Raw genomic sequence first — 22,364 nt, 5'->3', positions numbered from 1 at the left:
TCCTTTAAATCCAAAAATCTTGGTCATTGAGAGCCCTCCATCAGGAAAAGCTCCTATCAACACCCCCCTATTTTCTCCATTTCAATCCAGTCCCCTCCCAGTCTCCTCCGCTCCCAGGAAAACAATCCCAGTCTATCCAACTTCCCTTCCTAACCAAAACTCTCCAGCCCAGGCAGCATCCTGGTAAATCTCCTCTGCACCCTCTCCACTGGGTGCGATCACCTTCATTCAGAACTGCAGACGTTGGCTGGTGCCTAACCCCCAATGTTTTATACAGTGCCTCCCTGCTCTGAAACTCCAGCCTTCAGTTAATAATGACGAGTAGCCCATATGCCCCCTTCACCACTTTATCCACCTTCCTGTGATACCTTAAGGAGGATCCCTCTGACCCGTGGGGATTCCCAGGGTCCTACCTTCCAGCACATACCCCCTTGCCTTGCTTGTCCTGCCCAAGTGCATCACATCACCCTTATCCGTACTGAATTCGGTTTAACACTGATCAGCCCACCTACATCCCCCTGCAATCTAAACATAATCTCCTTACAACTTACTGCCCACCAATTTCCAGATCATCCTCAAACTTACTCATCTCCCCTTTTCTCTCACCACCTCCCAACCCCCTACCCCTCCCCCGAACCAAGAGTCTCTGCAGTAGGTGTCTCAGTATCAGGAGCCCACTGCCAGCCCTGGGGGGGTGGTTACACTGCACCTACCAATGCCATCAGGTATGGATTCCAGAGGATTCTGGGAGAGGAGAAGGTCAGTCAATGCCACCAGTCCACTGATCTCATTGGGGAGCGTCTCAAGTTTGTTTTCAGAAACATCGAGGCACACCAGGCGTTTCAGGTTTCCCAGCTCCTACAATACGGAACAGCACAGGAATCATAATCCACAAACCTGACAAAGCCCTGAGTCAATCCCCAAACTAATCCCACTGCCCCACCCTTTCCCCATTGCTCTGTATCAATCCCCAAACTAATCCCACTGACCCACTCTCTCCCCATAGCCCTGTATCAATCCCCAAACTAATCCAACTGCCCCACTCTCTCCCCATAGCCCTGTATCAATCCCCAAATTAATCCCACTGCCCCACCCTCTCCCCATTGCCCTGTATCAATCCCCAAACTAACCCCACTGCCCCACTCTCTCCCCACAGCCCTGTATCAATCCCCAAACTAATCCCACTGCCCCACTCTCTCCCCACAGCCCTGTATCAATCCCCAAACTAATCCCACTGCCCCACTCTCTCCCCATAGCCCTGTATCAATCCCCAAACTAATCCCACTGCTCCACTCTCTCCCCATAGCCCTGTATCAATCCCCAAACTAACCCCACTGCCCCACTCTCTCCCCATAGCCCTGCATCAATCCCCAAACTAACCCCACTGCCCCACTCTCTCCCCATAGCCCTGTATCAATCCCCAAACTAACCCCACTGCCCCACTCTCTCCCCATAGCCCTGTATCAATCTCCAAACTAACCCCACTGCCCCACAGCCCTGTATCAATCCCCAAACTAACCCCACTGCCCCACTCTCTCCGCAGAGCCCTGTATCAATCCCCAGACATGGGAGCCCTCATGTCTTACCGGGGGAAGCGCAGTAAGTTGGTTCCTGTCTAACCAGAGTTCACGTAAATTTGGCAGAGCTCCAAGAGTGTCTGGCTGCAAAACAAGCAACTGACGTGAGCCACTGTCATACAGCAAGGTGTCAACAGCAAACACAGTCAAGATTTACATCAAACGGACAAGGAATACAGACTGCACCGTGACCCCGACCGCGACCAGACTGCCCCGCGGCCCCAGCCGTATCCAGCCCACCCCGCAACCGCGACCTTGCCCCGGCCGTACCCAGACTACTGACCCGCGGGGTCGGTGTCGTGGGGTCAGGCTGGGTACGGCCGTGGTCGGGGCCGGGGTCAGGCTGGGTACGGCAGGGGTCAGGCTGGGTACGGCCGGGGTCAGGCTGGGTACGGCCGGGGTCGGGGCCGGGGTCAGGGTCACGGGGGCAGGCTGGGTACGGCCGGGGTCGCGGGGGGATGGTGGCTGGGTAGGTTACTTATAAATGAAGACAACAGCAGTCCTTGGGTGACAGCATTACCCTGGGGTGAGAGTAACTACCACATTATTACACAAGACCTGGGGAATGGAGATTGGCAGCAGCCGTTTGAAGGTGGATCCACATCGGACACGTGGAAACCTGTTCAAGGCCAGCTGATTCGAGTTTAGGACCAGTGAAAATGGGGTTTGGAAAAACCCAAGAACCTTAGCTAGGAGGGATCCTGTAAGTGAAGACAGTTTTCGTATGGAAGGGCAAAACATGGCAGCACAGACGTGAAGGGCCGAAGGGCCTGTTCCTGTGTTGTGCTGTTCTTTGCTCTTGGCTGACAAGCCCAACTGAGAGCTTTAGTGAAAAGGAAAAGAGGAGTGTATGTAAGGGTTAGGAAACGGAGGACAGACAGAGCCCTCAAAGAATACAGAGATAGCAGCAAAGAACTCAAACAAGGGACTGGGGCAAAAGGAGCATGGAATGACCTTGGCAAACAGGAATACGGAGACTCCCATGTTCTACATACATAAGGAGCAGGAGGAGGGTCGCTAGGGAAAGGGTAGTTGCACTCTGACAGAGCAGGGTCTTTATGCACAGAGTCTGAGGAAGTAGGCAAGTCTAAAATTAGGGGGCAGCACGGTGACTCAGTGGTTAACATTGCAGCCTCACAGCACCAGGGTCCCAGGTTCAATTCTAGCCTCGGTGACTGTCTGTGTGGAGTTTGCACATTCTGCATGAGTTTCCTCCGGGTGCTCCGGTTTCTTCCCACAGTCCATAGATGTGCAGGTCAGGGTGGATTGTCCATGCTAAATTACCCATGGTGTTAGCTGCATTAGTCAGAGGGAAGTGGGTCTGGGTGGGTTACTCTTTGGGGGGTCGGTGTGGACTGGTTGGGCCAAATGGCCTGTTTCCACACTGTCGGGGGTCTAATCTCGAATGAATAATCTGCATTGTTATCCCCAAAGGAGAAGGATGCAGAAACGCAGAGAACATGGAAACAGGCCCTGCAGCCCAACTCATCCATAACAGGCCGGTTTCCCAAACTGATCTGGTCCCATACCCCTGTAAACCTTCCCAATCCATGTACCTGTCCAAATGTCTTTTAAAACGTTGCAATCGTACCACCTCCTACCACATCCTCTGGTAGCTCATTCCACATACACACCATCCTTTGGATAAAAACGCTGCCCCCAAGGTCCTTTTCAAAACTTTCCCCTCTGTTTTTCGAGCCCTCTCCAATTTACTAATATCGTTCCTGCAGCAGTGAGCAGGACTGCACATCCTAGTCTAGGAGAGGCCTCACCATCGTCATGTACAACCACAACATGATGTCCCAACTCCTTCCCTCAAAGGGCTGAGCAATGAAGGCAAGCATTCTAAATGCCTTCTTAACCACCACGTGACGCAAATTTCAGAGAACTCCTAGCTATCTATGTTTTACAGCATTAACATTAATTGTAAAGTCCTGTCCTAGTTTGTCTTACCAAACTGGAGTCATCACTCCAAACTGACACTTTAGACCTAGTTATTTCCCTTGGTTCATCCCTTGCACCTTATATGTTTATAAAACAGCTTTGTATTTTCCTTACTTTACTCATCAGCACTTTTTCACATCCTCTCTTTGTGCTCGGAATCTCATCTTTAAGTAACCTCCTGGATTTCCTCTGTTCCTCTAGGGCATCCCTATTAAAGTTCCCCGGTGTGATGACGTATCAGTGGATTCCCAACATTCCCGGTTTTCTCTCCACGTATGCTGCCAGGCAGCAGCGAAACACGTTTCTGTTTATCCCAGTTTATTTAGTCCCTCCTTGTTGGGGAAATCACTCCAGCCAGGTGCCATCCTCTGCGCTGTCTCTAATGCAATCACATCCTTCTGACAGTGCAGTGACCAGAACTGCACACAGTCCTCCAGCTGGGGCCCAAATAACATTACATGCAGCTCCAACATACCCTCCCTGTCTTGTATTCAATGCTCTGTCCAGTAGAGGCACTTCTCCCACATACGTCTCTAAACACCTTATCCATTTGTCCTGTTGTCTTCAACGAGCTGTGGACATGCACACCAAGGTCTCTCTGATCCTCTGTACATCCTTGGGTCCTTTCAAATTTCACACCGAAGTATCAGTGAATCAAATGATTAAAGACTTGTATCTGAGATGGTGAGGCCTTCTGAAGGAAACCAACATGGATCATCCACATTACCCCATGGTAGGCTCATTCATAAAGTCAGGAAGTATGGGACACAGGGAAATTTGGCTATCTGGATTCAGAATTGGCTGGCTGACAGAAGGCAGAGAGTGGTTGTAGATGGAAAGTATTCTGCCTGGAGGTCAGTGTTGAGTGGGGTCCCACAGGGCTCTGTTCTTGGACCTCTGCTCTTTGTAGTTTTTATAAATGACTTGGATGAGGAGGTTGAAGGGTGGGTTAGTAAATTTGCAGATGACACAAAGGTTGGAGGTGCCGTTGATAGTATCGAAGGCTATTGCAGGCTGCAGCGCGACATAGACAGGATGCAGAGCTGGGCTGAGAAATGGCAGATGGCGTTCAACCTGGATAAATGTGAAGTGATGCATTTTGGAAGGTCAAACTAGAACGCTGAATATAGGATTAAAGACAGGATTCTTGGCAGTGTGGAGGAACAGAGGGATCTGGGTGTTCAAGTACATAGATCCCTCGAAGTTGCCACTCAAGTGGATAGGGAAAGCATATGGTGTTTTGGCTTTCATTAACAGGGGGATCGAATTTTAGAGCCGTGAGATTTTGCTGCAGCTCTACAAGTCCCTGGTGAGACTACACTTGGAATATTGTGTCCAGTTCTGGTCGCCCTACCATAGGAAAGGTACAGAGGCTTTGGAGACGGTGCAAAGAAGGTGTACCAGGATGCTGCCTAGACTGGATGGCTTGCCTTATGAAGAAAGGATGAGTAAGCTCAGAATTTTCTCTCTGTAGAGAAGGAGGAAGAGAGGAGACCTGATCGAGGTGTACAAGGTAATGAGAGGCTTGGATAGAGTCAATAGCCAGAGACTCTTCCCCAGGGCAGGATTGACTGGCACGAGGGGACGTAGTTTGAAGATATTAGGAGGAAGGTATAGAGGAGACGTCTGAGGTAGGTTCTTTACGCAGAGAGTTGTGAATGTATGGAATGCGTTGCCAGCTGTGGTGGTGGAAGCAGAGTCATTGGGGGAACTTAAGCGACAGCTGGACATGCACATGGATAGCAGTGAGTTGAGGGGTGTGTAGATTAAGTTACTATATTTTACATTAGGATTAAATCTCGGCACAACATGGTGGGCCGAAGGGCCTGTTCTGTGCTGTACTTTTCTATGTTCTAATATTGTTACGAATGCTTCAGCCTGAACTTTTCCATCATTGAGGATGGGAATATATGTGCATCCTTCTCCTCTAGTGAGTTGTTTAATTGTCCACCACTTGCACAACAGGGTGTGGCAAGACTACAGGACTTCGATCTGATCTGTTGGTTGTGGAATCACTTAACTCTGTCTATTTGTTTAAATCAAAGCCCCGATTGTTCGATTGGGGATATAAGAGCCAAAATATTGACAATGTGATGTTGGTTTGCTCGCTGAGCTGGAAGATTCGTTTTCAGACGTTTCACCACCATACTAGGTAACATATTCAGTGAGCCTCCTGATGAAGCATTGGTGGTGTAGCCCGCTTTATATGTGTGTGTTTGGGCTTCCTTGAGTTGGTGATGTCACTGTAGGTGTCTTTTATATCTTTCCCCTCTCACCCTAAACCTATCCCCTCTAGTCCTGGACTCCCCAACCCCAGGGAAAAGAGTTTGTCTATTTATCCTATCCATGCCCCTCATAATTTTGTAAACCTCTATAAGGTCAACCCTCAGCCTCTGACACTCCAGGGAAAACAGCCCCAGCCTGTTCAGCCTCTCCCTGTAGCTCAAATCCTCCAACTCTGGCAACATCCTTGTAAATCTTTTCTAAACACTTTCAAATTTCACAACATCTTTCCGATAGGAAGGAGACCAGAATTATACGCAATATTCCAACAGTGGCCTAACCAACGTCCTGTACAGCCGCAACATGACCTCCCAATTCCTGTACACAATACTCTGACCAATAAAGGAAAGCATACCAAACGCCTTCTTCACTATCCTATCTACCTGCGACTCCACTTTCAAGGAGCTATGAACCTGCACTCCAAGGTCTCTTTGTTTAGCAACACTCCCTAGAACCTTACCATTAAGTGTATAAGTCCTGCTAAGATTTGATTTCCCAAAACGCAGCACCTCACAATTATCTGAATTAAACTCCATCTGCCACTTCTCAGCCCATTGGCCATCTGGTCGAGATCCTGTTGTAATCTGAGGTAACCCTCTTCGCTGTCCACTACACCTCCAATTTTGGTGTCATCTGCAAACTTACTAACTGTACCTCTTATGCTCACATCCAAATCATTTATATAAATGGCAAAAAGTAGAGGGCCCAGCACCGATCCTTGCGGCACTCCACTGGTCACAGGCCTCCAATCTGAGAAACAACCCTCCACCATCACCACCCTCTGTCTTCTACCTTTGAGCCAGTTCTGTATCCAAATTACTAGTTCTCCCTGTATTCCATGAGATCTAACCTTGCTAACCAGTCTCCCATGGGGAACCTTGCCGAACGCCTTACTGAAGTCCATATAGATCACATCTACTGCTCTGCCCTCATCAATCTTCTTTGTTACTTCAAAAAACTCAATCAAGTTTGTGAGACATGATTTCCCATGCACAAAGCCATGCTGACTATCCCTAATCAGTCCTTGCCTTTCCAAATACTTGTCAAAGTGACGTCCTTCCTCATCCGTATGTAAGGCCATAAGTGAGAGTGGGTCATGTCTTTGTGTGGCCAGTTGGTGTTCATGTATCCTGGTGCCTCGCTTTCTGCCCGTTTGTCCAATGTCATGTTTGTTACAGTGCTTGTAAGGAATTCTGTACATGGCATTAGATTTGCTTGTTGTCTGTATGGGGTCGTTCAAGTTCATTCAATGCTCTTTTAGTGTGTTGGTGAGCTACCATGATGCTAAGGGGTGAGAGTAGTCTGGTAGTCATTTCCGAGATGTCTTTGATGTAGGGGGGAGTGGCTAGGGTTTCTGGACATGTTTTGTCTGCCTGTTTGGGGTTGTTGCTGAGAAATCAGCAAACTGTGTTTATTTGAATACACGATGTCGGTGATTTCCCTCTGCTCTGCGTCGTTCCTCTGTGCTGCAGTGTGGGGTGGCTCGTTAATATAATGTTCTAATGCAGAAGTCTGAGTAGTCTGGCAGTCATTTCCGAGATGTTCTCGAGGTAGGGGAGAGTGGGTAGGGTTTCAGGACGTGTTTTGTTCTATTTGTTTGGGTTTGTTGCTGAGAATTGGCGGACTGTATTTGTTGGGTACCCATTCTTTTTGAATATATTCAAATCTTGAACCAAATACTGAACTACAGAAGCAATCATCCCAACATCCCACTCACGAAGCTGACATTTCGTCAGCTGACACAAAATGACATGATCCTCTCTCATTAGTATCCTCACATACAGATGAGGAAGAACACCACTTCGACTGGGACAACACATCCATCCTAGGACTAGACACGCATGAGAATTCCTAGAAGCACGGCATTCCAACCAGAACTCTATCAACAAACACATTGACTTGGACCCGATTTACCACCCTCTGAGAAAAAGAATAGGAAATGACATCACCAACCCAAAGAAACCGAAACATCCAAATAGAAAGCAGGAATTCAAAGTTTGTGCGAAGATTTGTAGCTCGGGTGCTTGTTGTAGTGGTTCTGTTCGCCGAGCTGGAAGTTTTTGTTGCAAACGTTTCGTCTCCTGGCTAGGAGACATCATCAGTGCTGTGGAGCCTCCTGCGAAGCGCTTCTTTGATGTTTCTTCCGGTATTTATAGTGGTCTGTCCTTGCCGCTTCCGGGTGTCAGTTTCAGCTGTCCGCTGTAGTGATTGGTATATTGGGTGCTGTAGTGGTTGGTATACTGGACCCAATATACCAACCACTACAGCGGACAGCTGAAACTGACACCCGGAAGCGGCAAGGACAGACCACTATAAATACTGGAAGAAACATCAAAGAAGCGCTTCGCAGGAGGCTCCACAGCACTGATGATGTCTCCTAGCCAGGGGACGAAACGTTTGCAACAAAAACTTCCAGCTCAGCAAACAGAACCACTACAGAAAGCAGGAATTACCAACAGTGCTTCCCCTGGAGGCTAACCGAAGATGTTATCGCGCAGGGTGATAAAACTCTGAAAATGAACTTTCCAGCTCAGTGAGCAAATCTACATCCAGAACCTCAACCTGAGCTACACAGCTTCTCAAAACTCATTGATAATGTGAGTTTGTTCCCGGACTACATGTTAAACATGGACTGTGGCGATATGTATGTGTACAGGCATGTGTACCCAGAGGGTCTAACACAGAGCTGGATGCCAGTAACTGAGACAAATCCATTCCTTACCAGCACTTCCAGTTCATTGCTACCAAGGTCTAACTCTTCCAACTTCACCAGGAAAGATAGGGACCTGCAGGACAAACAAAACATTCATCACTCAGAACAGGGAATGGTGCCGTCGGCTTATCATAGCTGCTCTCTCAGGTAGGCAGACAATTGGTGGCAGCTTCACCTGAAGGCCACCATGCCACAGGAGGGGGGGGGGGAAAACCCCTTCATCGTAACCGCTGTGCGAATTGAATTCATGCTGTTAGTATCAGTCAGCATTACAAACCAGCCACCCAGCTTGATGAGCTAAATCTGTTCCTCATCACTATTAGAGACCCCGACATAACAGCAGGTACCCTCGAGACCCAGGGGCAGAAAGCAGGAACACCTCAAGACACTCATACTGGAGATACCCCCTAGGCACCCCGGGGCAGGGAGCAGATACCCCCCGGGGCAGGGAGCAGATACCCCCCGGGGCAGGGAGCAGATACCCCCCCGGGGCAGGGAGCAGATACCCCCCCGGGGCAGGGAGCAGATACCCCCCCGGGGCAGGGAGCAGATACCCCCCCGGGGCAGGGAGCAGATACCCCCCCGGGGCAGGGAGCAGATACCCCCCCGGGGCAGGGAGCAGATACCCCCCGGGGCAGGGAGCAGATACCCCCCGGGGCAGGGAGCAGATACCCCCCGGGGCAGGGAGCAGATACCCCCCGGGGCAGGGAGCAGATACCCCCCGGGGCAGGGAGCAGATACCCCCCGGGGCAGGGAGCAGATACCCCCCGGCACCCCGGGGCAGGGAGCAGATACCCCCCGGCACCCCGGGGCAGGGAGCAGATACCCCCCGGCACCCCGGGGCAGGGAGCAGATACCCCCCGGCACCCCGGGGCAGGGAGCAGATACCCCCCGGCACCCCGGGGCAGGGAGCAGATACCCCCCGGCACCCCGGGGCAGGGAGCAGATACCCCCGGCACCCTGCGGCAGGGAGCAGATACCCCCCGGCACCCTGCGGCAGGGAGCAGATACCCCCCGGCACCACGAGACAGGGAGCAGATACCCCCTGGCACCACGAGACAGGGAGCAGATACCCCCTGGCACCACGAGACAGGGAGCAGATATCCCCTGGCTCCCTGAGACAGGGAGCCGAAATCCCAAGAGGTTCTCAGGCAAATCCAGTGGGCAGCCGAAACCCTGAGTCCATTCTGGATGGGCAGCACCAAGAGACACAGTCAGAGCCCAGGGGAGAGCAGAGAATTGGAGTCAGGGTCAGTTGCTGTCCACTGCAGTGGCCGGTATATTGGCCCAATATACCGGCCACTGCAGCGGACAGCAAGAACTGACAACCGGAAGTGGCAGATACAAACTACTATAAATGACGGAGGAATCAGCACAGAAGCGCTTCACTGGTGGCTCCCAAGCATTGAGGATGTCACCTAGAAAGGGGACGAAACGGTTGCAACAAAAACTCCCAGCTCGGCAAACGGAACCACAACAAACAGAATATTGGCTTTCATCGCTGGGGGATAGAATTGAAGAGCAGGGAGGTTCTGCTCCAATGTACAAGGTGTTGGTGAGGCCACACCTGGAGTATTGTGGGCAGTTCTGGTCTCCTTACTTGAGGAAGGATGTACTGGCTTTGGAGGCGGTGAGGAGGGGGGGTCACCAGGTTGATTCCAGAGATGAGGGGGTTACCCTGTGAGGAGAGGTTGAGCCGCCTGGGACTGTACTCACTCAAATTTAGAAGAATGAGAGGGGATCTTACAGAAACATATAAAATTACAAAATGGATAAGATAGAGGCAGGCAAATTGTTTCCATTAGTAGGTGAGACTAGGATGAGGGAACATGGCCTCAAGATTAGGGAGAGTAAGATTTAGGACAGAGATGAGGAACTGCTTTTCCCAGAGAGTAGTGGATCTATGGAATTCTCTGCCCAAGGAAGCAGTAGAGGCAGCTTCATTCAATATACTCTCCTCCCAGTTGGGTGGGGGTTTTGCATGGTAGGGGCATTAAGGGTTATGGGGATAATGCAGGTAGGAGCTGAGATGGTGGATATGTCAGCCATGATCTTAATGAATAGCAGAGCAGGCTCAAAAGGGTTGAATGGCCTCCTCCTGCCTCTATTACGATGAAACTATGAATAAGGACGGGGTGGTAGAATCAGATATCCTCAAATGACATTTGCAAAGTACTTAGATTTGTGTTTGAAGAGCCATAAACACCAGTGCTAGAGTCCAATACCAAGGATTGCAGTCAGACTGAGTCATACAGCACGGAACAGGACCTTTCAGCTGATACCCAGTCCATACTGACCATAATCCATCTGAACTCGTCCCAACTGGCTGCACCTAGCCCATATCCCTCCAAAACTTTCCTATTCATGAACTTACCCAAATGTCTTTTAAATGTTGTAATTGTTCCTGTATCCGGCACTTCCTCTGGCAACTCATTCCATACACAAACAATAACAAGTTGTCCCTCATGCCCTCTTTTAAATCTTTTTCATCTCACCTTTAAAGTATGCTCCCTCGTCTTGAAATCCCCGATCCTAGGGAAAAGACACCTGACGTTCACACTATCTATAGCCCACATGACTTTATGAACCTTTCTGAGGTCACCAGTATGGACACACTGGACTGAATGGCCTCATGCCCTCTATTCTAGGGGGAGAAGTAGGGGTCGCAGTTTCAAGGCTGTCAGCAGGACAGAGAGGAGTGAGATGAGGAGAAACATCTTGACTCAGAGTGTGGTTTGGATTTGGAATGTGCTGCCTGGGAGAGTGGTGGAGGTGGATCTCCACAGGAAGTTTGGAGAGAGAGCTGGGTATATATTGGAAAGGGATGGAGTTAGAGGGCTGCAGAGGTAGGACTGGAGAATCGGACTTGCTGGGGAGTTGTTTTGGAAGCTAATACAGGTGCATTGGGTCAAATGGCCTCCTCGTGAAATGTAAAATTCTCAGAATCGAACCTCACTTGACTAGAAACTCCTACAGCTTCACAAGGCCCTTATAGATGCAGAGGAGTTAACGTGCAGAACCAGGTCATTCTCCCAATGTCTTAGCTAATGCATCGCTGACTCACCAACAAAAGCACCACTTTGAGCATTTCGCCCACATTGCCTAGGAGGTTGCTCAGCACAAATAAGCTGCTTAATTTGAATGAAGGACTGTATTTCACAAAGTACCTCTCTGTTTGTGAAGCTCTTTGGGATCAGAAGGGGAAAGGAATAATTCCACCAGCTGCACTCACCATGACAATAAACTAATCCCAATTAGTTGTAAGGACAGGCATCTGCACACTGCTCATGTCAATGGCTCTCCCTGCAAACACTGAAGGGCTTGTTCATATGTGAAGGGGTCACAGTGTCAGCAGGATAGTGGGGAAGAAACCTGAAAGGAGGTAACAGACTTTCACCCATTAACAGGGAAAGGCTGGACAGTGAGCACTGAGACAGGCTGGCAATCCAGTGGGTGGGACAGGAAATCTTTATCTGAAAACAACTGCAAGTTATTCAAGAGCTACTCACGTTGGCAGTGTCTTCAACAGGTTCTCGCGAAGTTCCAGTGTCACCAGGTTGGCTAAGCTACAAAACAACAGACAAAGGAACAAGGTTTCCAACCTGAGTAAAGGTAATAGTGCCTGAGGACAGAGCTCACGAGTGGCCTGGGCGATTATGTTCAAAGGCAGGACAATGGAAATGCCATGACAGACATTCAAAACAATTTAGTAATAACTATCAGGAAAGAGTTTCCCAGTGATTGACAGACCCTTTGTGGTTAAATAGAGAAATTAAGGTTTGAACTAAATTAAAAGCAGCTTTAAATAAATCAGCAAAGACTATTGGTTGGCCAGAGATGGACAGACTTCCAAGAATACCAAACCAATTTCACAAAATATTCTTTCAACTTCCTTCCCATCTTGAAGGAGAAGAGTAGCGGATATACGGGAACATCAGCATCTACAAGCTCGCCACCATTCTAACACTACCTGGAGTTTAAATTAATACCAGGTGATCTTATTGAACCACTGATCATCTGGAAGGATCTGTGAGGATGTTTCCTCTTGAAAAACTTGAGGGCACAGCTTAAAATCAGAAGGTCTCTTATTTAAAAGGGGATGAGCGTTTCTCTCTGAGGGTCACCAGTCTGGAGATTTCTCCTTGCTACACAGCACTGGTCGCTGCACTATCATGATCTTGTTAGAAATAGTTTTGAACAGGAGTTGAGCTTACTCGGAGATCAGGCAGGTAGTGGAATGAAATTACAGTTAAAAAAAAGATTTTGTGATTTACACATAAAAGAAGTGAAACTATCATGGTATTCAAATCGATGAAAGACTCAACAATCAATGTATAATTTCAGTTACAGCATACTATAAACTTTTGCTATAAATTGTGCCTTACAATTGTGTTCTTCACAACCACCTGAAGAAGGAGCAGCGCTCTGAAAGCTAGTGTGCTTCCAATTCAACCTGTAGGACTATAACCTGGTGTTCAAGTCATGACTACAGTGAGATCAGCTGTGATCTTAACAGCATGGCTCAGGAGTCACACCACACCAGGTTGTGGTTCAACGGGTTTATTTGAAATCTCAAGTTTTCAGAGCACTGCTCCTTCGTCAGGCGAGGTGAAGCACATAGGCACAGAATTTATAGGCAAAAAAAATTAAAACATCACACAAATGGTGTGAATGGAGTGTTGACAGGCTGAATAAGAAGTCTCCACAGATTATTAAGTGTCAGATGGTGTGAATAAAGTGTCAACAGCTGAATAACAAGCAAAGGGGATGACCTATAATCCAATTAACTGAGGCAGAGAGAGCATTTTAAAACAAATATAAGGTGGCGCTAGAAACAAACCAAATGGCTGGAATAAGCTGACAGGTGTAAGAGAGACATGCTAACAGCATTGAAGATTGGAACAGGCTGAGGGACTAACGTCTTACTGGCTGGTAAGGCAGACACAGCGGCCCTCTAAGAGGCTGATCCCTCTTCCACAGGCCAATGTGGCTCTGTTGTAAGAAACAGACAGACTGACACATCATGACTATTCCTTCTCCTCCATCAGTGTCACAGAGAGCCTCTGACGAGGCTGCCTCAACGCCATCTCTCTCAGTCTATCTTCAATACATTGCCACCTGGATTTGTCATCAAATCCTGCATCCACTTACTTCCCAATGTCATTTGGCAGAGACTGTAGGGAGACGTCATTGAGGGAGAGGTGTGCGAGGATTCGGAGCTGGGTGAACCCATCAGGTAACCTGTAAGACAAACAACGTGAACAACAGGTGAGGGATGGAGGGACAGGTGCTGGTTGCTGAGAGACATATAGGCCTTTGATAACGAGGTTGAGGGTTGAGATTGTGAAATGGAGTTCAAACCATAACCCGAATAGCCATAACCTCATTGAATTCTCTTTTGAGAAAATGCCAAGCAGGTTAGGACTCTACTCGTAGAGTCAGAGATGTACAGCATGGAAACAGACCCTTCGGTCCAACCTGTCCATGCCAACCAGATATCCCAACCCAATCTAGTCCCACCTGCCAGCACCCGGCCCATATCCCTCCAAACCCTTCCTATTCATATACCCATCCAATGCCTCTTAAATGTTGTAATTGTACCAGCCCCCACCACTTCCTCTGGCAGCTCATTCCATACACGTAACACCCTCTGAAAAAGTTGCCCCTTAGGTCTCTTTTATATCTTTGCCCTCTCACCCTAAACCTATGCCCTCTAGTTCTGGACTCCCTGACCCCAGGGAAAAGACTTTGTCTATTTACCCTATCCATGCCCCTCATGATTTGGTAAACCTCTATAAAGTCACCCCTCAGCCTCCGACGCTCCAGGGAAAACAGCCCCAGCCTGTTCAGCCTCTCCCTGTAGCTCAAATCCTCCAGCCCTGGCAACATCCTTGTAAATCTTTTCTGAACCCTTTCAGGTTTCACAACATCTTTCCGATAGGAAGGAGACCAAAATTGCATACAATATTCCAACAATGGCCTAACCAATGTCCTGTACAGCCGCAACATGACCTCCCAACTCCTGTACTCAATACTCTGACCAATAAAGGAAAGCATACCAAACGCCGCCTTCACTATCCTATCTACCTGTGACTCCACTTTCAAGGAGCTATGCACTCCAAGGTCTCTTTGTTCAGCAACACTCCCTAGGACCTTACCATTAAGTGTATAAATCCTGCTAAGATTTGCTTTCCCAAAATGCAGCACCTCACATTTATCTAAATTAAACTCCATCTGCCACTTCTCAGCCCATTGGCCCATCTGATCTGAGGTAACCCTCTTCACTGTCCACTACATCTCCAATTTTGGTGTCATCTGCAAACTTACTAACTATACCTGCTATGCTCATATCCAAATCATTTATGTAAATGACAAAAAGTAGAGGACCCAGCACCGATCCTTGTGGCACTCCACTGGTCACAGGCTTCCAGTCTGAAAAACAACCCTCCACCACCACCCTCTGTCTTCTACCTTTGAGCCAGTTCTGTATCCAAGTGGCTAGTTCTCCCTATATTCCATGAGATCTAACCTTGCCAATCAGTCTCCCATGGGGAACTTTGCCAAACGCCTTACTGAAGTCAATATAGATCACATCTACCGCCTGCCCTCATCAATCTTCTTTGTCGCTTCTTCAAAAACCTCAATCCAGTTTGTGAGACATCATCTCCTCCCTGGAGTTTCAAAGAACAAGAGGGATGATGTCATTGAAACAGAGGGGATCCTGAAGGGGCTGGACAGGGTCAATGCTGAGAGGATCTTTCCCCCCCCACGGCGCTTTCTAGAATTGGAGGGCATAGTCTCAGAATAAAGGGGCGCCAAGGGGACTGAGCTAAGGAGGAATTTCTTCTCTCACAGAGTTAAGAGTCTTGCCAAAGAGAGCTGGGAGGGGCAGAGTCCTTGTGTATATCTCAGGCTGAAGTAGATAGATTTGTGATCTGTCAGGGAATTAATGGTTACAGGGAAAGGGCAGGAGAGTGGACCTGAAGAGAGTTGGATCAGCCACGATCCTATTGAATGGAGCAGCAGACTCAACTGGCCGAGTGGCCTATGCCGGCACCACAGCCAGACTACACGCACCCTCCGGGATTCATACTCCATTCCTCTTACTGCCGCCAGGCAGACCCCTCACTGAACACATGATGATACATACCCACACCTGCACACCTCACCCAGTCCCCCAGGAACCCTGAGAGGCAAAGACCCCCAAACCCCACCAAGGACTCAAATAAAGAGAAACCTCTTCACCCAGAGAATGGAAAGCCTGTGGAATTTACTACTACAGAAAGCAATCAAGGCTGAAACATTATACATTTTTAAATTTTTTTCTGGAGCATAGCAGGCTGAGGGGTGACCTTACAGAGGTTTGGAAAATCACGAGGAGCATGGATAGGGTGAAAAGCCAAGGTCGTCACCCCAGGGTAAGGGAGTCCATAACAATGGGGCACATGTTCAAGGTAAGAGGAAAAAAATTTAAAAAGGTCCTGAACAGCAACTTATTCCACACAGGGTGGCTCGTATGTGAAAAGAACTGCCTGTGAAGTGCTAGGTGCAGGCACAGTTACAACACTTAAACGACGTTTGGGTAGGTAAATAAAAAGGAAAGGTTTAGAGGGATTTGGGTCAAACATCCCCTACAAATGGGACCAGTTTAATTTGGGACAGTTGGTTGGCATAGACCAGTGAGATGAAAGGGTCTGTTTCTGTGCAGTGTGACAATAATTTCAAGGAGGAATTTGATACAGCATTTGGGACCACAAGGATTAAAGGGCATGGGGAGAAAGCAGGAACAGGGTATGGAGATTGGATGATCAGCCATGATGATACTGAACCGCACAGCAGGCAAGAGAGGCTACTCGTTTTAGGTTTGTGAGCCTTCGATGATTGTGGACCATGTCACTGTACCTGGAAAGGGGGTTCCCACTGAAATCAGCTATTTCTAGAGACTTGCAGAATTTAATACTTTCAGGAATCTCAGGGATATCTGTGGAGACAAAAGAAACAAAAAAGCTCACAACATTGTTATCTGTCCCGCAGGAGGGTTACACCCGAAACACCAACAATCTCCACCCCCTGGTGCTGTCCGGCTCGCTGTGTTCTCTCCTGCCTGTCCCTCCTGATGCTGACTGGCTTGCTGTGTTCCCCCAGCCTCCTGCCTGTCCCCCCTGACGCTGCCTGGCTTGCTGTGTTCTCCCAGCCTCCTGCCTGTCCCTCCTGATGCTGCCTGGCTCGCTGTGTTCCCCCAGCCTCCTGCCTGTCCCTCCTGACGCTGCCTGGCTCGCTGTGTTCTCCCAGCCTCCTGCCTGTCCCTCCTGATGCTGCCTGGCTCGCTGTGTTCCCCCAGCCTCCTGCCTGTCCCTCCTGATGCTGCCTGGCTTGCTGTGTTCCCCCAGCCTCCTGCCTGGCCCTCCTGATGCTGACTGGCTCGCTGTGTTCCCCCAGCCTCCTGCCTGTCCCTCCTGATGCTGCCTGGCTCGCTGTGATCCCCCAGCCTCCTGCCTGTCCCTCCTGATGCTGCCTGGCTCGCTGTGATCCCCCAGCCTCCTGCCTGTCCCTCCTGATGCTGCCTGGCTCGCTCGCTGGGTTCCCCCAGCCTCCTACCTGTCTATTTTGGATTCCAGCATCTGCAGGCTTTTAATCTGCCAAACTCTCCCACAGTTAGAAAATCATAACAGAAAAATAATTTAAAAGTCAACGTAGCTTTGTAAAAAGGAAATCAGGTCTGACTAATTTGCTCACGTTCTCTATGAAAATAAGAAACAAGGTGGATCAAAGATAACCTGTCGAGGTGGTGCACCTGGCCTTCCTAAAGGCACCTGATAAAACGTCACTGTCATGGTCAGGAGATCACACACTCGCTAACTAGTTCCAGGACAGCTACACCAGCATCTACCTCAAAGGTAGGGACAATTGCCCCGGGTACAAAAAAGGACAAAACCAACCCATGCTAATTTGCCCCATCAGTCTCCTCTCCATCATCAGTAAGGTGATGGAAGGTGCCATTAACAATGCTCCCAAGCAGCACCAGCTGCATCTGTACAGGGAGAAACAGAGTTCATGTTTCTAGTCCACTATGACTTGTTAGAGATCAGCCATCTCAGCTCCAGGAAATCTCTGCAGGAGTCCCTCAGGGGAGTGTCCTAGGCCCAACCATCTTCAGCTGCTTCATCTCCTTCCCTCTGCCATGAAGTCAGGAGGGGGGATGCTCGCCGATGATTGCCCAGTGCTCATCACCATTCGCGACTCTTTCAACATTGTGGGTCATAGTCAGGTCTGAGCTGACGTACAGCGTGCAATACTTGCACCACACAAGAGTCAGGCAATGACTATCTCCGACAAGAGAATCTAATCACCGTCCACTGACATTCAAAGGCATGACCATCACTGGATGCGCTCCCCCCCCCACCCCAATTATTAACATCCTTGAGGTTACCACTGACCAGAAACTGAGCCAGGCAAGCTGTATACACACGGAGGCTACAAGAGCAGCTCAGAGATGTGGCATACGTTAGACCATAAAAAGTAGGACCAGCAGTAGGTTTGTTCCACCATTCAGAGATCATGGCATGATTATCCTCAACTCCTCTTTCCTGTCTTTCCCCATAACCCTCAATTTCCTTCCTGATTAAAATCTCTCTCAGGCTTGAATATACTTAATTATTCAGCCTCAGCTGTCCCCTACAGTAAAGAGTTCCACAGATTCATCATTTTCGGAAAGAAGAAATCCCTGATCTCTGTCTTCAGTGGGTGACCGCTCGTGGGAGAGTCGAGGACATTTGCCTTAACTTCTAAAGGGATAAAAACCTTTCCACAGATTCCCTTTCAAGTCCCACATGAACCAGTTTTGTTTCAGTAAAGTCATCCATACTTCATCCATACTTCAATGAGTACTGGCCCAAGTATTCAATCTCTCCTCGAAAGACAATACCTCAAACAGCTAACCCACCTAAATGGTCAAAGCTTGTCCACCACCTACAAGACACAAGGAGTACAGGCCAACGGGGAAAGGTGGAGCAACATGGTGAGGAAAGGATCAAATCAATGGACCAGTCAGCAAGGATACCAACTGAGAAAGGTGGGAGGTGAAATCCGGATAGGAAGAGATAAGAAACATCAAGGGGCAGGACATGGTGGGAATACCAAGAGGCCCTCAAGCACTAGTGGTGATATAATGGAAGGCACTAAACAAGAAACCAGAGATACACACAGTGAGGGTATGCATTGTAACTGACAATCAGCCTGGATAAACCAAGCTAGCAAGGATATTGTGGAAGAGGATTTGCTGGAGTGCAAGAGATCATTTGTTTACACAAAAACAGTGAGGAACCAACCCGAGAACAGGCTATTCCAGCCTTGCTACTGTGCAATGAGAAAGGATCAATTAACAGCCTTAGTGTATGGGGTCCCCTGGGGAAGCAAGACCATAATACAACAGAATTCTTCACCACGGTGGATGGGAAGAGGATGAATCCGAAACCAGGATCCTTGACCTAAATAAAGGGAATGATGAGAATATAAAGCAAATCCTGGCAAGAAAGGATTGGGGAACCTCACTGAACGATCGATGGGGGAACAGGCACATAAACCACACAATTATTCATTTCTGACAATGCATTACCAAGTGATTACCAATCAGGAGATGGAGAACAATTACACAACAAAGCAGAAATAAGGGACCCGTGGAGTAGGACAGTGCCAGCCCAAGACGTGCTCCCCCTTCCCCCGACAGGACAGTGCTCTCACACACACACACACACTCCTCCCCCCGACAGGACAGTGCTCACACACACACACACTCCTCCCCCCGACAGGACAGTGCTCTCTCACACACACACACACACTTCCCCCCGACAGGACAGTGCTCTCTCTCTCTCTCTCACACACACACACACACACACACACACGCTTCCCCCCGACAGGACAGTGCTCTCACACACACACACACGCTTCCCCCCGACAGGACAGTGCTCACACACACACACACACACGCTTCCCCCCCGACAGGACAGTGCTCACACACACACACGCTTCCCCCCGACAGGACAGTGCTCACACACACACACACACACACACGCTTCCCCCCGACAGGACAGTGCTCACACACACACACGCTTCCCCCCGACAGGACAGTGCTCACACACACACACGCTTCCCCCCGACAGGACAGTGCTCACACACACACACGCTTCCCCCCGACAGGACAGTGCTCACACACACACACGCTTCCCCCCGACAGGACAGTGCTCACACACACACACGCTTCCCCCCGACAGGACAGTGCACACACACACACACACACACACACACACACACACGCTTCCCCCCGACAGGACAGTGCTCTCTCACACACACACTCCTCCCCCCAACAGGACAGTGCGCACACACACACACACACACACACACACACACACACACCCCTGACAGGACAGTGGACCCCCACAAACTCCTACCCCTGTTGCCCCACCAACATCCCCTCCACCCACAGCACCAATGCTTTTTGACAGTCTGCATGCTTGTACATGGATGTTATACAAAGCAGTAAGGGTTTGAACTAGGAGTGAAATGTCAACCATTAGTTGTTCATCTGCAGTCAGGAACTATATATGTAATGAATATTCATTAAGTACAGAAACCTGATCTGTGTTTCCTATTCACCTGGATCTGAACAGATAGGCAAATTCAGGAGTTTTATTACTTTGATAAAATCTTTAAGTTTTATGATGACTTACTGATAGTGAAGTTCGATATCCAGCATGCTATCCCAATGAGATGTAGTGACACTCCCTCACTGGCACATGTGCACACATGCAATCACAGAGGCACACACACACGCACGCACACACAGGTACTCGCTCAGACTTACCATTGCGAGAGATGTCGAGCTCAACAAGTTGCATGAAGTTAGCAACCTCTGGAGGCAGCCTCTGGATCTCATTATCACTGAGTCCCAGCTTGCGCAGGTTTAACAACCTGAAAAATGGCTGCAAGACAAACAAACACCATCTCAATTGTTAGAGCACAAACAGGTCAGTCAGCCCATCATGTCTGCGTCAACCTGCCATTGTTCATTTATTGGCTTTCTTCGGTCTTCTGCCTACAGCAATGCCCATGTGTAAGTTTCAAACCATCTAAATCCCTGGTGAATACATCAATTGAACCTGTGCCTACACAAGCAGTGCAAGTCAGACCCCAACCCGTTCCCTCCAATCAGTTTCCTGAACCTTACACCCGTTTCCTTTCTCTTTCATCAAACATTCTGCACCTCTCATCAGGGCTTATGCCCGAAACGTCGGATCTCCTGTTCCTTAGATGCTGCCTGACCTGCTGCGCTTTTCCAGCAACACATTTTCTGCACCTCTCATCACCCCAGGTCCTTGAATCTTGCTATATTTATCTTTCATTTTCACAGGTCCTGGACTCTGATCACCCTTAAAAGACATTCACATCTCGAATGTAGATTTACCCTCAAACAGCCATCTCCAATCTAACTTCCCCAGTCCCTGCCATAAAATATTGTAATTTGTCTCCCCCCAATTTAGCACTTTCACACAAGAAATGTCCTTTTCCATAACCATCTTAAAACTTATGGAATTAAAATCACTGCTCACAAAATGCTTCCAACACCTGACCAGGCTCATTCCCCAATACAAGGTCTGGCACGGCCCCTTCCCTTGTTGGGCTATCCACCCACCCACACACACACCCCCACACACCCACCCACTCACACACACCCGGTTTGAAGGAGCCCTCCTGGATGCACTGAACAAATCCTGCTCTGTATAAGTCCCGGACACTAAAGGAATCCCAGTCAGTGCTGGGGAAGTTAAAACCACCCTACTGCAGCAACCCTGTTTACATATCTGATCCCCTATGTCCCACTGGTTACTGGGAGCCTGGAGTATAAGCCCATCACAGTGACTGCAGCTTCCTTATTCCTGAGTTCGATCCCAATGGTCTCACTGGATGATCCCTCCAAGATGTCCCCTCTGTCAGTGTAGGTGGGACATTCTCCTCAATCAGTAATGTAACTCCCCTAACCCCCTCTAGCACACCCGAAACATTGGTTCTGTACTGACTACAACATCATAGTGCCATTATTATTCCAGGCTCTAAGCTCCAGTCCCGCCACGTTCATTGCCCCATAAACACCGCAGGCACAGGCAGGCAGGCACAGGCAGGCAGGCACAGGCAGGCAGACACACACACACGCAAACACACACACACACAGACAGACACACAGACACCCACACACACAGACAGACAGACACCCACACACACAGACAGACACCCACATCTCCTGAGTGGCACCAGGAAACCTCCCTGCCAGGATATTGTTGACCCCTCAAGTTGAGGTGCAACCCACCCTTCTTGTTCAGACTTTCTGCCCTGGGAGAGATCCCAATGATCCAGAGATGTGAAGATCACCCTGCTACACCAGCTCTTTAGTCACACATTCAACAGTGTTATCTCCCTATTTCTGGCTTCACTAGCATGTGGCTCAGGGATTAATCCCAAGATTACAACCTCGTCCTGCTTTTCAACTTCCCATCTCACTCTCTTTCTGCCTATGTTGGTCACGCCAATATTGACCACAACCTCTGGCTGTTCACTATCCCCTTTCAGAATAGCCAGGGCTTGCTCAGAGACATCCTTGACCCTGGGGGAAAAAGTGTCTAAGGTATGAGCAGGTAGGGAAAGGGTTAAGTTGTGGGTTAAAGTAAAAAAGGCTCAGCTAGCATGACTCTGACTAGATAAGAACTTGCAGTAAACAATGAGGTGCTGGAGGCAAGGGGAGTGGGTTAACGAGGTGAAAAGCATCCATTCTGTGAAGCCAGTTAACAAGGGGAGGA

The 22,364-nt window shown here is 49.0% G+C and overlaps 1 protein-coding gene across 1 annotated transcript in view; it reads right to left on the bottom strand.

Annotated features, from left to right (window-relative positions):
• The window catches only part of scrib (scribble planar cell polarity protein), a 185,157-nt gene that overhangs the window by 124,205 nt on the left and 38,588 nt on the right, over window positions 1-22,364 (bottom strand). Inside the window, exons 2-8 of the mRNA XM_060825755.1 lie at window positions 20,378-20,495; window positions 16,420-16,498; window positions 13,669-13,758; window positions 12,027-12,083; window positions 8,527-8,590; window positions 1,587-1,661; window positions 714-858 (exon numbers count right to left, since the gene is read on the bottom strand). Of these exons, the coding sequence (XP_060681738.1) occupies window positions 714-858; window positions 1,587-1,661; window positions 8,527-8,590; window positions 12,027-12,083; window positions 13,669-13,758; window positions 16,420-16,498; window positions 20,378-20,495 (628 nt within the window). The remainder of the gene's footprint in view (window positions 1-713; window positions 859-1,586; window positions 1,662-8,526; window positions 8,591-12,026; window positions 12,084-13,668; window positions 13,759-16,419; window positions 16,499-20,377; window positions 20,496-22,364) is intronic.

The sequence above is a fragment of the Hemiscyllium ocellatum genome, chromosome 5 (assembly GCF_020745735.1).
Source record: "Hemiscyllium ocellatum isolate sHemOce1 chromosome 5, sHemOce1.pat.X.cur, whole genome shotgun sequence".
Lineage (NCBI taxonomy): Eukaryota > Metazoa > Chordata > Chondrichthyes > Orectolobiformes > Hemiscylliidae > Hemiscyllium > Hemiscyllium ocellatum.
This window is presented reverse-complemented; position numbering and strand designations above follow the sequence as displayed.